The 16,766-nt window shown below is 35.5% G+C and overlaps 1 protein-coding gene across 2 annotated transcripts; it reads right to left on the bottom strand.

The window, feature by feature from the left end:
• Nucleotides 1-606: 606 nt before the first annotated feature.
• Nucleotides 607-9,730, bottom strand: LOC118679877 (uncharacterized). 2 transcript variants are annotated; one of them, XM_070107362.1, is made up of 2 exons: nucleotides 9,225-9,730; nucleotides 607-1,756 (listed from the first exon to the last, which is right to left on the bottom strand). In XM_070107362.1, the coding sequence occupies exon 2, from the start codon at nucleotides 1,752-1,754 to the stop codon at nucleotides 1,146-1,148; it is 609 nt and encodes a 202-aa protein (XP_069963463.1). In that variant the 5' UTR covers nucleotides 1,755-1,756; nucleotides 9,225-9,730; the 3' UTR covers nucleotides 607-1,145. The 2 variants fall into 2 exon arrangements, with proteins under 2 accessions (XP_069963463.1, XP_069963464.1); XM_070107363.1 differs by lacking the exon at nucleotides 9,225-9,730 and having other exon boundaries at nucleotides 607-1,822.
• Nucleotides 9,731-16,766: the final 7,036 nt, after the last annotated feature.

The raw sequence follows: 16,766 nt of genomic DNA, 5'->3' as shown, positions 1-16,766 counted from the left end.
AGCACGTTGTGTAATTGAAGCTCGTGGTCTGTGTTGCGCTTGTATGTCCATTAGTTCGCAATATAACCGCCGTCGCCACAGCAGCTGTTACCCTGATGATTCTGATGGTTATTACTCGGCACTGCAGCAGTTTATCAGCTTACCAGTACCAATATTATTCTAAATTCTAAATAATCGCATGAAAGTGTGAATGTGAATCATGCAACAAAACCAATACACATTATATAGACAGCGCAAACAATACTAATATATCGATCAAAATTTCGGGTCAAAGTTGTTAGGGTTTTGGTCAAAATTCACATGACCTCCTCTTGACAGCTACCATCCGACAACCATTTGGCGGCTGCCTTTTGCACTGCATTTGATAGCTACTATTTGACATTCGTCAGACATCTGTTTGACAGCTACTATTTGACATTCATCTGACATCTGTTTGACAACTGCCATTTGACATCCATTTGATAGCTCTAATCTGACAATCGTATGACAGCTACTATCTGACATCTGCTTGACAACTGTCACCTGGCATCCATCTGACTAACGTTTGACAGCTACTACTGACTTCCATTTGATAGCTTTCCTACGATGATGGTTATGCCATCTAGTTACTCACTTTGCTTTATTTTTTCCGCAATACAATTTCACTTAAATATAATATAATATTTTAAAGTATTTAATGTTAAATGCACTTGACTTTGATTTGATATAAAATTTCAAAAATTTTAAATTCTTTAATTTCAATACACTTTATTTTGGTTTGATATAAAATTTCACTTTTATATATAATATTACAAAATTTTAAATTCTTTTAGGTTCAATACACTTTGGGGCACTTCCGAACAAACTTCGCTGCTACGGTTTTCCTTTTCGAACTGGTGTCGAGAAACGAAAGATGAGAATTCTGGTCTGAACAATCCTTTTTGTTTATTTGGGTGGTGAAAAGATGATGATTGAAGTGTCGGTGTATAGTGTGGTTGGTTAGTTGTACAAGTATATGGTTGTGTTGGTGGGTGATATGGTGTGTTGTAGGTGGTGTATGATGTTGCATTGTGTTATGTTGTGTTGTATGATGTTGTACGGTGGGTTGTGAGCTTAGTTGTCGCGGGATTAGAAGTCGCATGAACATCCCGGCCCCCCTAGGCGAATTAATTGCCTAGAAGTCTCTGCAACTGTTGCAGAGTGCTCACTACGGCGTTCAATCCGGTTGCCCTTTGCCGCTGGTTGCGATGACCATAGGGTGGTGGAGGTGGCCGCGAGCGTGCCCCTCTGGATGGCTTCGGGCGATGTATTCTTTGGCGCTGGACGGGATTCCCTTGTTGTCTGTGCCGGTGACTGGTCTGCGTGGTGGACGGATTTGCACGTCGAGGGAATCGATGGAACAGAGTATGATGCGGTCGTTGGCAATATTGGCACGATCCGTCGGTTATATACTCAAAGGTGGAGTGACTATCTGCCAAGCAAGTCATACAGTGTCCGTGGGCTCTGGCGATCTGTTGGCGTTGAGCGGGCTTCATGCTTTTGAAAATGGTGCACCTCTTCAGGACGTGAGGTCGATGGCATAGACTGCATCGTGGAGGCAGATGCTCATCAAACTGCTCCTCGTTTGCATCCCTGACTGCTGCTGCAGATGATTGGCTGTGTGGTGCCGTGGCGCTTTGCATCCTTGGTGCTGCGATGGGTGGACCAGATGCTCTAGGCGCAGCAATTACGGACCTCACAGTCTTGGGAGCGCTGTGTATATCTTCTACGTCCATTTCTATTGGAATAGGAATATATTAAAATATGGTTTGGCTCATAATTTTGAATTATGATATTTGTTACTTGGCTTAAAAATATATATATATATATATATATATATATGTATATGTGACTACATATGTTGTCGTTAATTTTTAATCGCGCTTGTTAGTGTTAGATTTGCATGTACGGATTATAAAACGGTAGTATTTCGAGTTAAACGAATTAATTGTCGGTTTTGATTTTATTTATGCGCTTGTCTTGGCGGGGTTTGTGTAATCGCTTCTTCGGTGTTCGGAAGAAAACACAATTTTACTAATGGTCGAGTTAGTATACCAGTTTGCGTTCGTACGTCTACTATTCTTATGTGACCATCTCGTCCCCGATGGACCTTTTCAATGCGGCCTAGTCGCCATTCTGTTGGAGGAAGACATTCATCATGTATGATGACGCATTCGCCCGTATTTGGTTCCTTCTGGATCGTTTTCCACCGATGTCTCTTATGGAGATCTTTAAGGTAATCTTCCTTCCATCTATGGTTGAATTCATGATGAAGTATCTTAATTTTTTCCCATCGGTCTATTAAATTGAGTGAGTCTCCTTCTGCCTCAGGTATGGCGAGAAGTGGAGCTCCTCTGAGGAAATGTCCAGGTGTAAGAGCTGTGAAATCGGAGGGATCTTGCGAGAGTGGTGAGATGGGTCTTGAATTTAGTACGGCTTCTATACGAGCGAGTAGTGTGGTAAATTCCTCATAATTGAATTTATGATTACCTGCCGTTTTCTTTAAATGGGACTTAAAGCTTTTTACAGCTGATTCCCAGAGTCCGCCCATGTGGGGAGAACAGGGGGGTATAAACTGCCAATCGATTCCTTGTGGTGCATATTTTTTAACAATTTCTGGGGAGACTTCTTTAGTAAATTTTACAAACTCTTTCTCTGTGGCTCTTTGAGCTCCGATAAAGTTTTTCCCATTGTCGCTCATAATTTTTGATGGAAATCCGCGTCGTCCGACAAAGCGTGCAAATGCTGCGAGAAAAGCCGCAGTAGACAGATCTGAACATAGCTCGAGGTGTACTGCCTTTGTCGTGAAACATACAAAGACAGCCACATACCCTTTCCTGAATGAGGAAGACCTTAACATAGAGGCCTTTATCTGGAAAGGTCCAGCAAAATCGACCCCAGTAATGGTAAAGGGAAGAGCAAAATTGCAGCGTTCAGGTGGCAAAGCTGCCATGATCTGCGTGCGTATTTTGTGCTTGTACAATGTGCATTGTTTACACATAAAAATTGTTCTTTTAATTTGTGGCTTTAGGCGCGGTATATAAAATTCTAGTCGGACCATTTGTTGCATCAAGCGATGCTCACCATGTAATGTAAGTTGGTGAAGATATATTAAAAATAAATAAGTAAAACGGGATTTCTCGGGAATTATAATGGGATGTCGTTCGTTATAACTAAGGCTGGAATTCACTAGTCTTCCATGTGCCCGGATTAATCCTTTAGTGTCCAAAAAAGGATTTAAAACGAGAAGTGAGCTTCCCTTATCGAGGGGTCGTCTTTCGACTAACTTTGATTTCTCCCGCATGAAATAGCGAGTTTGTGTATATGTAATAAGGAGGACCTTGGCATGTTGCATGTCGGAATGCGTTAGTTGTACGGAAGGATCATTTGTTATTCCTTTAACCTTTTGTTTGAGTCTTTGGATAAATTTAAACATGTAAGCGACTACTCTTAGTGCTTTTGGGAATGATGAAAATCGATGTAATATATCATCTTCATCAGGAGTGATATGAAAGTTTTCAATTCTCCGAATTTCAGGAGCTATTATATTGCGAGCGGGAGACTTTGGCCAGACTTCTTGTGATTCTGTTAACCACGTAGGACCGTTCCACCAGAGTGTAGTGCTGGTGAGATGAAGTGGTTTGCAGCCTCTTGTCCCAAGATCCGCTGGATTATCTGCACTTGCAACATGTTGCCATTGTGCTGGGCCAACTAAGTCTAATATTTGAGATATACGGTTAGATACATAAGTCTTCCAGGTATATGGTGGTTTTTCTAACCATGCTAAAACTATTTCTGAATCTGACCAAAGGTACATTTTATGATTGGTTAATTTCAGATGGGTTTGGACAATTGAGACTAATTTTGCTAACAGAAGTGCACCATTCAGTTCGAGCCGTGGCAGGCTGAGTGTCTTCAGCGGAGCAACTTTGGCTTTGGCTACTAAAAGACGTGAAGATATTTTGTTATCATATTCAGTGCGTACGTAAACTGTTGCACAATAGGCCTTTTCAGAGGCATCACAGAAGCCATGTAATTCTACATTATAGTCAGGTGCGAAATTTACCCATCGAGGAATTCGAATTTCCGAGATGGTATGTAGATTGTTTGCAAATTGAACCCACTTTGTTAAACGTATGGGTTTTACTTGCTCATCCCATTCAGTGCCGTCTTGCCACAGTTCTTGAATGAGGATTTTTGCTTGAATCATTATTGGCGAAAGCCATCCTGCGGGGTCGAAAAGTTTTGCCACCGAGGAAAGTATTTGACGTTTGGTTATGGCGGATATTGCAGATATTGACTCAATTGTATATGAGAATTGATCTGTTATCGCATTCCATTGAATCCCGAGAGTTTTTGTAGTACTGGCCTTTTCAAATTTAAGGAAGTTAGTATCTAATAAGTCTTCCCCTTTTATGTTTTTTATTATCTCAGGATGATTTGATGTAATTTTCTTTAGGGGGAACCCGGCTGAATTTAGTGCTTTGATCACTTGAGATAGTGATTCGCAAGCTAATGAGAGGCTGTGACTACCTGATAGAATATCATCAACGTATGTTTGTTTTTGTAGCACAGAAGTTGCTAAAGGCAAATTTGTTTGACAGGTTTTTGCCACTTCATGTAATGTCCTAATGGCTAAATAGGGTGCACAATTGATGCCAAAGGTAACTGTTTTAAGTTTGTAGTCGCTGATTGGACTATTACTTGATTTTCGGAAGACTATCCGCTGAAAATCTTGGTCATCTTTATGTACTAAAATTTGTCTATACATTTTCTCTACATCTCCATTGAAAACATATTTAAACATGCGCCAATTTAGTATTAGCAGCATGAGATCAGGTTGTAATGTTGGCCCTGTGTATAGTACATCATTGAGTGATTTGCCTGAGCTCGTACACTTTGAGGCATTAAAAACAACTCGTACTTTTGTTGTGATTTTATCTGGTCTTATTACCCCGTGATGTGGAAGATAAAAAGATAGATATCTACCTTTAGATATTTTTTCATATGGTACAGCTTCTTCCATATGATTGAGGTCAAGATATTCATCCATCACGTCATCATATGCTGATTTAAGCTCGCTTTTCTTTATCAAGCTTTTTTCCAAGCTTAGGAATTGCTGGACTGCTGATATTCTCGAGTGGCCTAGAGCTATCGTTTCTGGAAAGGTGGGCTTGAATGGGAGTCGCACAACATAACGACCATGTTCGTTTCTTGTTGTTGTGGACTGGTAATAGGCTTCGCATGCCAGGTCTTCTTCTGAAGGTTTTGTGATTTGGGGTAGTTCTTCTACTTCCCAGAATTTTTTGAGTTGATTATTTAAATATTCGTTTGAAATATTTTCAACTTGAGTTGTGAAGGAGTTAATTTTTTCTGTGACTTGGCCACTTAATATCCATCCAAAGATTGTGTTTTGGGCTAATAATTTATTAGAGATTTTCTCTATACCTTCAAGAATTATTTGAGGTATTAAGTCGCTGCCCAATAATATGTCGATTTGTGATGGGGTATGGCAGTTGGGATCTGCTAATTTGAGATATGAGCATTTTTCCCACTGTTTTTTATTTACTTCATAGCTTGGAAGCAAATTAGTGAGCTGCGGTAGAACAATGGCTTGTGCATCTATTCGTATATCCGCGTTTGGAGAAACTATGGTGATTGGGCAAACTTTATTTGAATTTTGTATAATTCTTCCGCCCATTCCCGAAATTTGGAAACTAGAAGTTTTGACTGGCAATTTTAGCCGATTTTGAGCTTTTGATGATATAAAGGATCTTTGAGAGCCTTGATCTATTAATGCTCTTAATTTGAATAAATCTCCTTTATGTTCTATAGCAATGACCGCTGTGGGTAAAAGAATTTTGCTTTCATTCTCAGAATGAAGCGCTTGAACTTTTGCTGCTTTTGAGCAACATGGGTGTTCCTCTTTATTTTCGGGATTCGGGATTTCGGGATTACCTGATTTGGTTGTCGCGACTAGGCCCGTGGTTTTATGTATATGATTTTGCTTCATATTTGTAAAATTGGTTATGTGAAGCAATGAGTGATGTCGTCGTTGACAGTACACACAACTGAATTTGCTTTCACAGTCTTTTGTCCCGTGAGAGTTGGACAGACAGTTGATGCAAAGTTTATGTTGTCGGACAAGATTGTTTCTATCTGAAACGGACATTTTTTTAAATTTCTCGCAAGATCTTATATTATGTCCTCCTTTACAGATTTCACATAATGATTGCCAATGGTTTGTTTGGTTTGACACGAATGTTTGGCTTCTATTAACGTGTCTATTATATTGTGTGTTATTACTGACTTGGGGTTTAAAAAAGTTTTTATTTGAGTCATTTTGATGACCTTTTGGCTTAACTACCTTTTTATCTACTCGCTCAGCTATTTCGTACTGAGTTGTTAAAAATTCTTTCATTTGATGCCATTTTGGCGATTTCTTTCTTGCCACTAGTGATTGCTCCCATCGTAGCAAAGCAGCATCAGGTAGTGTCGCTGCGCAAATATTTACTAGGATAGGGTCCCACGATTCTGTGGATACATTTTGTGTTTCTAACACAGATAAGCAATTAGTCACTGTCGAGTATAGTTTTTGAAATTCTTGGCTGGTTTCTTGTTGAATTTTTGGTAAATTCATTAAAATAGTTATTTGGTTATCTACCAATACTCTTTCGTTTTCGTATCTTTCGACCAGTGCATCCCAAGCCAGATTAAAATTTTGCTCGTGAAAGTTTAGGATGGTTGATATACACGGCAGTGAACATGTCCCGGAAGGACGGCCATTGATCATAACCTCCATGAAAAACTTCAGTATCACAAGCTGGTACTTTTAAAAATATACCTGTATCTAGGTTTTCTTTTGAATTTGTAACTTCTCTCGGAGGAGGAGTAGTGGCTCTACATGGCCTTAATAAATTTATTTGGTCTAATATCATTGCCTTCGTAGTTTCGTATTGATCGAGGCAGTTTTCATATTTGGCTGACGCCGAAGCTTTAATGTTTTCTGGAAGTTCAGCGTCGTCAGTATCTAATATTGTATCGTACGCTGTCAGAACGCGTGCCCATATATTATCTATGCTTTGAATTTTTAAATTTAGGACTGATTCTGTATTGTCGTTAATAGGCGAAGCCGAAAACCGTGTGCAGTATCTAATAAAACTGTCAGTTTCAGTTATGAACCTTGACAGTGAATTGTCTTTGGTTCTTTTTTGTTTTGCACCCTGCTTTGAGCGTGTAGCTTCTGCGGGTGTGCCTTGTGCTTTATCATCATCAGCCATTTTTGGAATTTCTAATGATAGAGGTGTTCGTTGTTTAACCTCTTTTGCTTTATCAGATTGCATTTATAAATCTTTGAATTAAATTAAAAGCTATTAGCTAGCTATTAAAATAGTTTTGTATTAAATATTTGCTATAATACGGTTGTAGCAAAAAAAATTTTAGTTTGCTACCCAAAGCTGTAGTTAAAAAAAAAATTTTTTTTTTTTTTGTTGAAAATAATTGTAAAATTAGTCTGTTGTAATTTTTTTTTTTTTTTTTTTATCGGACAAGTCAATTTATTTTATTAAAATTTATGTCCGTATTATTATTATCTTAAAAATTGCCGAAATTGCTTACTGGGTATTCGTTTCACTCGCGAATAATTTGTATATTTTGTATGTATGTATATTCGTTTTTATTATATGTATCTATATACATTTGTTTAAAAGGAACGCGAAAATAAAATTGTTCTTAACAACAAATGTATATATATCTGCATACCTATGTATGTTAATTTTAATTTTCATATGTTTGCATATGCTAATCCGTTTTGACCGTATACCTTTTAGTTATATTGACATGTGTACATATACATATATGTACATGCATACATGTAACGCGTTTTTGTAAAGTTTTGCTGAGAGCGCCTATATATATTTATATATATATAATTGTAAATATATTACTTTTTATGTATATTTTTTAAGAGAATATATAAGAGAAATGAAGAGCAAAAGGGTTGGGTTGCGGTATATATTTAGCGCGGGAAATGTGCCAATGCTTCAGAAAATATGTGTACATACATAAATGCCGATAATTGTATTGTTGTTGTTTTTTTTTTCTTTCTGCCTTTGCTTATATGTTCTGAGCGATCCTGCTTGTTGCTTTATGGGCCCAAGGGGTATCGCTGGAAAGTTTGCAAGTCGATGAACTTGACTTATAAAATTGTTTTTGTATTTTGTCTTGTGATGTGTTTGGAGACACGAATTAAGCAGGCAGGTATTTGAACAGTAATTTTTATTTTTGAAACTTTTAGAATTAGCTAATTTATGTATGTACCATATGATTATGTAGGCAAATTAGAAAAGATGTTACTTGCGGTTAATATATAATATTTCGCGGCAAAGTTTTAAAGCCCAAAATTTTGTATTTAATTATAGGTATTTGCACATATGTATGTATGTATTTCTGTAATATATGTGAGTTTTTGTTAGCCTTTGCTTATGCGTTTTAAGCGATCCTGCTTGTTGCTTTATTAGCCCAAGGGGTACCGCTGAAAATATCGCAAGTAGGAATACTTGACTTTGAAAATTTTTTTTTTTATTTTTTTTTTTTTTTATTTTTTTTTTTTTAAAGAATATAACGGTGTGTTTGGAGGCACGAAATAAGCTGAGGCAGGTACCGTATAATATATATATATATATATTTTTTTTTTTTGTTCTTTTTCAGTTATATCGTTCGGTTATTTATTTCCACCGAAAACCGATAAAACTGTATCTAACATACATACATATGTACATATGCGCATAAAATCAAATCGGAATGGACTCACTTTTTTTTCCGCCAAGGGTTTATGGGTGGCAATACTTCCTTTCTCTTCTTTTTTTTATTTTTATTATGGGTTTTTTGTTGTTGTCTCCGGCGTTTTTCCTGTGCGTTACTGTCCTTCTCTCTGCTTGCTTGGTGGATTTAGTTCCCGTGCTTTATGTTGATTTTGTTTCTTAGTTTGTGTTAAATCGCGCCCGTTTTTAATTTTTTGGTCTTTTTTTTTTTATATATTTTAGTTGGTTTCGCGCCCGTTTGTTGTAATTTAATTTAACCACTTAGTATAGTATGTATATTAGTACTTATGTTTTGAAAAGATTTCACTTTTTTATTTTATTTTTATTTTTTTTTTTTTGATAGGTGCCTTTCAAGGAGGCTCGAAGGACCATTTAGTTACTCACTTTGCTTTATTTTTTCCGCAATACAATTTCACTTAAATATAATATAATATTTTAAAGTATTTAATGTTAAATGCACTTGACTTTGATTTGATATAAAATTTCAAAAATTTTAAATTCTTTAATTTCAATACACTTTATTTTGGTTTGATATAAAATTTCACTTTTATATATAATATTACAAAATTTTAAATTCTTTTAGGTTCAATACACTTTGGGGCACTTCCGAACAAACTTCGCTGCTACGGTTTTCCTTTTCGAACTGGTGTCGAGAAACGAAAGATGAGAATTCTGGTCTGAACAATCCTTTTTGTTTATTTGGGTGGTGAAAAGATGATGATTGAAGTGTCGGTGTATAGTGTGGTTGGTTAGTTGTACAAGTATATGGTTGTGTTGGTGGGTGATATGGTGTGTTGTAGGTGGTGTATGATGTTGCATTGTGTTATGTTGTGTTGTATGATGTTGTACGGTGGGTTGTGAGCTTAGTTGTCGCGGGATTAGAAGTCGCATGAACACCATCCATTTGACGTCTGTTTGACAGCTGCCATCTAGCATACATTTAACAACTTAAATTTGACACTTATCTGTCATCTGTTTCACAACCACCATCTGGTATAATTTTGACAACTTCCTGTGACATTCCATTTGACAGCTACCTTAGAACATCCGTTTGACTGTTGCTATCTGAAATTCATCTGACATCAATCTTTGACGCCCCCTTTCGCTAAAATGTTCTACTAGATTACCGCCTATCTTATTTAAACTTACCGCCTTACGTTGATCACGGCACTATTTACGTCTCTACATTTATTTTTCTATATATGTATATACATACATATTCTTATTATGTACTATGCTTGTTGTTGTCATAACTCATAGAACGTTTTCACAAATATTTACAATTCGGAGACACTTGTAAGTTCGTTCGAAATGCTCTTCTGCTTGTTTGTTGGCATTTCATGTTATCTAAAGAAACACAAATCAAAGTTTTTTCGCTGATTAAATAACAGTATGCAGCTTACTCAGTTGATCGGCGAGCAGATGAGAAGGGTGTTAAAAAGCAACAACAGCGTTTTTAAAACGCGGTAGTTAGGTTGCTAATAGGGGCACAAGAGGGGGCACAGAACACAAAAACATAGACGGACATAAGCAGTAGAAAAACAACGTTAAGAAATACGTTGTCGACGATTTTTATCAACTGTAATATTTTCTTTTTTATATTGAGATATGTTTACAAGAAAAAAAAAAATAACTGACAAGGTCACCGACAGTAGTAAATATGTAAACACAACACGATTTAGTGCGTGAAACACTGCAAATTCGTGCTGTTTGATCTTACTGTATGGGGGCGTTGTTTAAATATGCTAATTCAACTTTGCCTTCTCCATTCTTCAAATCCAAAAAACATTGGACGATTAAAGTATTATTATACAATAACTTATATATATATTAGTATATTGGGGACATGTAATTAGCGCGTTCTAGCAAGTTCTACGGGCTCGTTTCTAAAGTGGTTTTGTGAAAAAAACTATGAAACCTTAGGAATGACTAAGTGGAATATCGAGGAAAGGGTAACGATAGTATCTAAAATTGAGCTTTCAGTATATGTTGAATACTTCGAACGAGTTTGGACTTACCTACCACATGCATTCCACAACTGCTTCCAGAAGGTATAAACTATATGAATTTTTTTTACTGTTAGTGAATAGATGACAGCGTTATTTTTCTTATTTGATTAAGTCGATGAGAATTTGTGAAGTTTGTGGAAAGTAAATTTTTTTTATGTGTAAGTCATTTTCGACATTATAGGGTTTAGAGCCATAAGGAAAACTTGTTTTTTTATTAGTATTCTAAGGGAAAGCAAAAATAAATCGGATTTTCTTCATTCATGCTTTGTAAAGCAGGCTTAAATGTACCTATTACAACATTTTTGATATAAAGTAGCGACTATTGGGCTAATATTTGGAACCACAATTTTCAAGAGGGACTCGACAGGCCACGCTGATTCTGGGAACCCGTACTATCTGAAACAAAATAACAGACGGGCTGTTAATCTACATAAGACTTGATAACGGATGGGACCGACAAAAAATTTGTTTCACACTTTTAGCAATGGAATAATGTTTTTGGGATACTAAAGTGTGTTCTAAGTCGATTAAAAATTTTCGCTTCTTTGACGATCCTAAAGTAACTCTTAAATAGAAAGATCAGACGTTAAAGTCTGTATATAAATGTTGGAAACGCCAGAGACAAAAAGAAATTAATAAAAATCCCCAGCAACTCCTCAAAGCTGACTAATTCACATATATCCATGTGTATATGCAAATCGTTCAGTTTTTATTTTTCTTGTTGTACATTACAACTCTTGAGTGTTATATTTATGCATGTTTCCACTGCACTTTGCCGCTGCTGACAAGCGCATACTCGCCGCTCTGTTTGTTACTATTGTTGTTGTTGTTGTTGTTGCTGCTTCTGGTGATTTTTGTTTATTTTGCATTAACAATAATTTTAATTGTTAAATCACGTTCAAAAGCAAAAGCAATTATCCAAGTGGCAGCACACAGCGGACGCCGACGTCTTTATCACCACCATACCCGCTCGCAAACCACAGCCGGCCGCATAGCAAATGAATTTGCACCAGTTTATTAAGTCACTTCCAATTGCAGTGCATGCTGTTTTTGTCATATTCTATTTTGTACTTTTCTTGCTTTCTAGCGCTTTTCCCCCTCGACTTCTTTAAGCTACCGACCTTTTCCGTCAGTTGTTGTTATTAATGATTATTTGTAAACGAAATATTTACAGTTGTTTATTTATAAATACATATATGTTTTTACAATTTAATGTATATAAAAATTATAGCGGTACACGTGCGCCTTGAATGCGCATTAGTTGCTTGTAAGTATGATAGTGCCAATCACTCGAAGACTTTCTTGCACATTGATCGCTGACATACAGTCTGCACACACATATACATACATATGTTCATACACTGATTCGCGGAATTCGCCGCATGACGCTGCGCGGAAGAACTCTCTAAGCTTAGGCTCCATGACTAATCGCTTTTAATTCGACTTAAAAGTCTTTAAGTAATCATCAGTGCAGGTGCACCACTTGCTGGCGTTGGTCAAATCCATGTACATATGTATGTATGTATGTGTGCAAGTACGCACTTGTACCAGCTTGGTACTTGCAAGAGCATGTAATTACTTACATATGTAAATTAAGAACACTTTAAAGACATATATATTTAAAGGTGGGTTGAAAAGTTGGTTGGTCTTACCATTCTTACTAGTCTTACCAAGAAATAGCACAACTAGCTCCAAATTTTTTTTCACGCGAAGGACGACCAAAAACTACAACTACACCAGAAATCATTGAGCAAGTTCATAATATTGTTAGTGAAGATCCAAGTTTGATGAAGCGTAAAATTGTTAATGATTGAATTTAGAACGAGTACTTCATATCATCTGCAGAAAGGTAAAAAAAAATCAACTCTGAATATTATGGATCAGCTGCATGAAAAAAATCGTGAGAAAAGACCTGGTTTGCAACACAAAAAAATGATTTTTCATCAAGACAATGCTCCTGCTCACAAAGGTGTTTTAACTATGACAAACTTCAACGAATTAAAGTACGAATTACTTGAGCATCCACCGTATTCACCAGATTTGGTTCCCAGCGACTACTACCTCTTCAGAAACAATTCCTTCGTGGAAAGCGTTTTTTGTCGAATGAAGAAGGTATTACAGCCGTTTTTTTTATTTTTGCAGAGCTTCCGGAAAGTCATTGTAGGGATGGCATAAAATTATTGGAGGATCATTGAAATAAGTGTATTTAAGTTAAAGGAGATCATATTTAATAAAAAAATATATTTCGTAGCAAAAACAGTATATTTCATTTCGTGCGCATAAACTTTTCAACCAACCTGTACATACAGGTTAAAATTTGTAAACAAACAAGTCATCATATCTCGCGCTTTAAGCGTTTCTTTAATGGTTATGATTATTGTACTGTTGCGATAATTAAGCTGCGATTATGATTAATAACGCATACGACAGCAACGCCTTCCTATATACAGATATATACATGTACATATGTACATATACCATATATAAATACGTTTAAATATAAGCGCCTACATATTCACAGTCTGTATTTTTGCAGCTTTCCGCAGTCTTTATTTCATTCATAAGATATTATCTCGAAGTCTAAATTTAATTAACATATTTTAAAATATTATTATTTTGAGAACTGAGTGAACAAAGACTAGTATTATTTTTTCTGAACTTGTACACTTAGTAACCGTCTTTGATTCGGCACTTCTCAATTTTAACTCTGCTCTCTTCTAAAAAGTTTACACTTTATCAATTTAATACAGAAGGGTATGTGGGTTCCACATTGAACTATTTGATTCTTACTCTATCCGACTTATGCTCGTTGTTTGTTCGACTCGGTACTTTGCTAGATTAAGAGAAACCATCACATATCCTCTTATATCCTTTTTATATCCTAAACAGGGTATACTCGTATTAAGGTTGCCACGAATACATATACAATAGAAGTGATCAGCGTGATGATCTGAATATATTATATTTAGCCATCCTTGTCTCTCTGTTCATCTATCCGTCCATATATACACGCACTAGTTCTGAGTCGGATCGGATCTATCTGAAATTTCGCACACGTCCTTTTATTCTCTAAGAAGCTACTCATTCGTCGGAATCGCCATTATCGGCGAGTTAAGGGTTAAGGGTAATCCGTGAATCATACATTTTCTAGATTGCTGGAAAACTTCAATTTTATATTCTATGAACACGGTATCTTTCTAGAATCAACGAACAAATTTTAGTAATTTTTTATTTTGTATAAAAATTGTTTAAAATCTTGTTAGCCCATTTTACCCTTAATAAAAACTTTTTGAACCTCAAAATAATAAACCACTTCTATCTCACTGAATTTGTCGTAGCAGTAATCATGATAACCCTTCGTAATAATCTGACTTCCAAAAGAGTGTGTTTTTATGAAGAAGTCTATTATTTAGATTTATTTTAAGTCTGTTAGAGAAAGTAGTGGAACCGTGAACTGCCTGAGCTCAAAAACTCAGCTGGGATAACATAGGTATATTTGTATTTATCACACATTATTTAAAGTTGTTTTACTGATGGACAAAAAGTTAGATTACCTCTGGTTGTATTCTAAGTATATTCAGTTTCGAGTTTTTAGTAACATGACAATACAATTTTATTAAAATCAGTATTTATAAAAATATTTTAATAATTTAAATATTATATTTTCTGTGCAGCTCGCAAATATTATTTCTCTTTTTGACTCATAGCATAGCATGAATTGTTTATTGTGAGCAAGAGTAAAAGTAAAGTGATCATTAATTTCGTTCGTTAATATAACAATTATTTAGTGAAAAATTCAATTTATTGCGTAGCAATGTTGGAGTATATATCTTTGCATTTAGCATATTCTAAAGTGCAAAGTGCATTTCGGCAATATTTTTCTCGCAGCAGTGTTTCGTTTGTGCGTATAATCAAATCGTGTGTACAGTAAGAGTTCGAGGTTTTGGTAGATAAAAAAATATGAAATTGTGTTCGGTTACGTAATAAATAACTCGTATGTGGGTTGAAAAAGTGAAAGTATTGTAGTTCTAATATTGATATCAGGATTTGTAGATGTAGGCGGATTCAACAAATGGCAAATAACTCCAAAACCAAAGCGTTATTTATTTGGTGAGTTTATTAAACTATATATTATATTATATATTATAAAATAAAAAACAATCTATGAGTACTGAAGTGTATTGCTGCATTAACAGGAATGCAACGTTTTAGTCTAATTATTTTCTAGCCTAGTGAGTGAAAGTGCTCAGAACTGACATGTCTTCTGGACGTGTCCCTACGTATCTTTTCTCTGGTTTAAAATTTACTATTACAGAATAACTAACTTTCTGTTCATCATAGCTCACATATCCACATAATAACATTTTCATAGAAGGACTCTCTAAACATAAATAATTTTATAAATATATTTCTTCTCAATTGAGCTTTTGCTTAATTTATATAGAAAGGAGAGCCGACTATAGTTTAAGTTTAACTTTTTTTAAAGGGGTCTAGGAAAGACATTGGTCTAACTGCCTCGAGAAGCTTTGTATGTACGTTAGAGAACCATTTGTATTGATGGTCCTAAAAATTTAATCAGTGCACTCAACGTAAAACCTAATAGTTTATCCTCTAGTTCATTTATCTACCAAGAGATCCAAGAAGGAATCATTTGTTTTTGTAACATGGACCAAATAGAATAGATGAATAAAAACTGCTGCGTTGTTGATTGTCTTTCGCTGGACATAAATCCAGTTACTTTCTGGTTATGTTGTCCTGCGGACGGAAAGACCTTTGTTTAGGAATATTGGAACAAATATTTACCCGATGACAGACTGGTTTAGGACAACTGTAAGTTGCTGCAATATTCGAAGCCAAATTGTCGAGCAGATATTATGAGACGAGTAGGTTCCCAACATACAAAGAATCGTCAAAAAAAATTTCGAAAAAAAATATTGTAAATAATTTTTTTGTTATTGGTTTTCATACCGAAAATCATGAGACCCTTTACTAGACCTCTCAAAAAATAAGGTACGTACAGCCTGAGTTACTAGCTTGCTTAACCTGAGTTGCCATCTGATTGTGCCGCATGTTGGTTGGTGGGATTTCTCAAATTCCTGTAAAGTATTATATAAATAACTCAAAGTTTAAATCATGACAAACAATAATTGACTTATTTGCACGTATTGCATAAATATAGAGATTAGTATTTGCGTATGTATGTAATGTATGTGTGTAAATAATTTATAAATTTGCACATTACGGTCACATATTTTGCACGATTTGTAGTTCACGTCAATCATGGGCTTGAAATATTTGCGGTTTGTTAGTGCTGGCCCTCCACCGACTGCACACATACATACTTACATACAGGGGCAGATGCAGGTGTATAAATATATATGCATTATTCTGTGAGTGATTCTGTGGCAGTGGTATGTAAATTTATGCTTTTTAGTTACAATTGCAATAACAAAAACAAACACTTACCACAATAACTAGAATATTCAATTGCCTTTGTTTGTGTGTGTATAAGTATTAGAATTACATTACACAAAATTGTATTGGATTAGATTTTGATTACCCTAATAACTACATACCATAACATATATAAGTGTGTATGTATGAATGTATGTGTGTATGTAATTGAATAATAGCAATAAAGTTTAATGAATGTAATTAATTACGGAAAGTATAGCGGATTGCTGGTGTTGTTTTAACAGTATTAGTGCTATTTATGTGAGTACAGTTTTGAGAAAAATATATGCAACCTGTCGGTTAAATAATAATTAAAATATTAAAAGGCAATAACACTACTAACTAATCGATCCTTCAAGATTTTCGGAAAGAAATTCCCTCAAGCATTGAAATTTGTAAAGTTACTGCATAATCGTAATTTACTACGTCCGAAACGGACCCATTTTTTCGGTCCAAGTACAGT

The sequence above is a fragment of the Bactrocera oleae genome, chromosome 3 (assembly GCF_042242935.1).
Source record: "Bactrocera oleae isolate idBacOlea1 chromosome 3, idBacOlea1, whole genome shotgun sequence".
NCBI classification, from domain to species: Eukaryota; Metazoa; Arthropoda; class Insecta; order Diptera; family Tephritidae; genus Bactrocera; species Bactrocera oleae.
The sequence above is the reverse complement of the archived record's forward strand: the minus strand, read 5'-3'. Positions and strand labels throughout refer to the sequence as shown.

Excerpts from the sequence above, each read along its gene's own strand:
- LOC118679877 (XM_070107362.1), bottom strand. The coding sequence starts at position 1,754 with ATGGACGTAGAAGATATACACAGCGCTCCCAAGACTGTGAGGTCCGTA.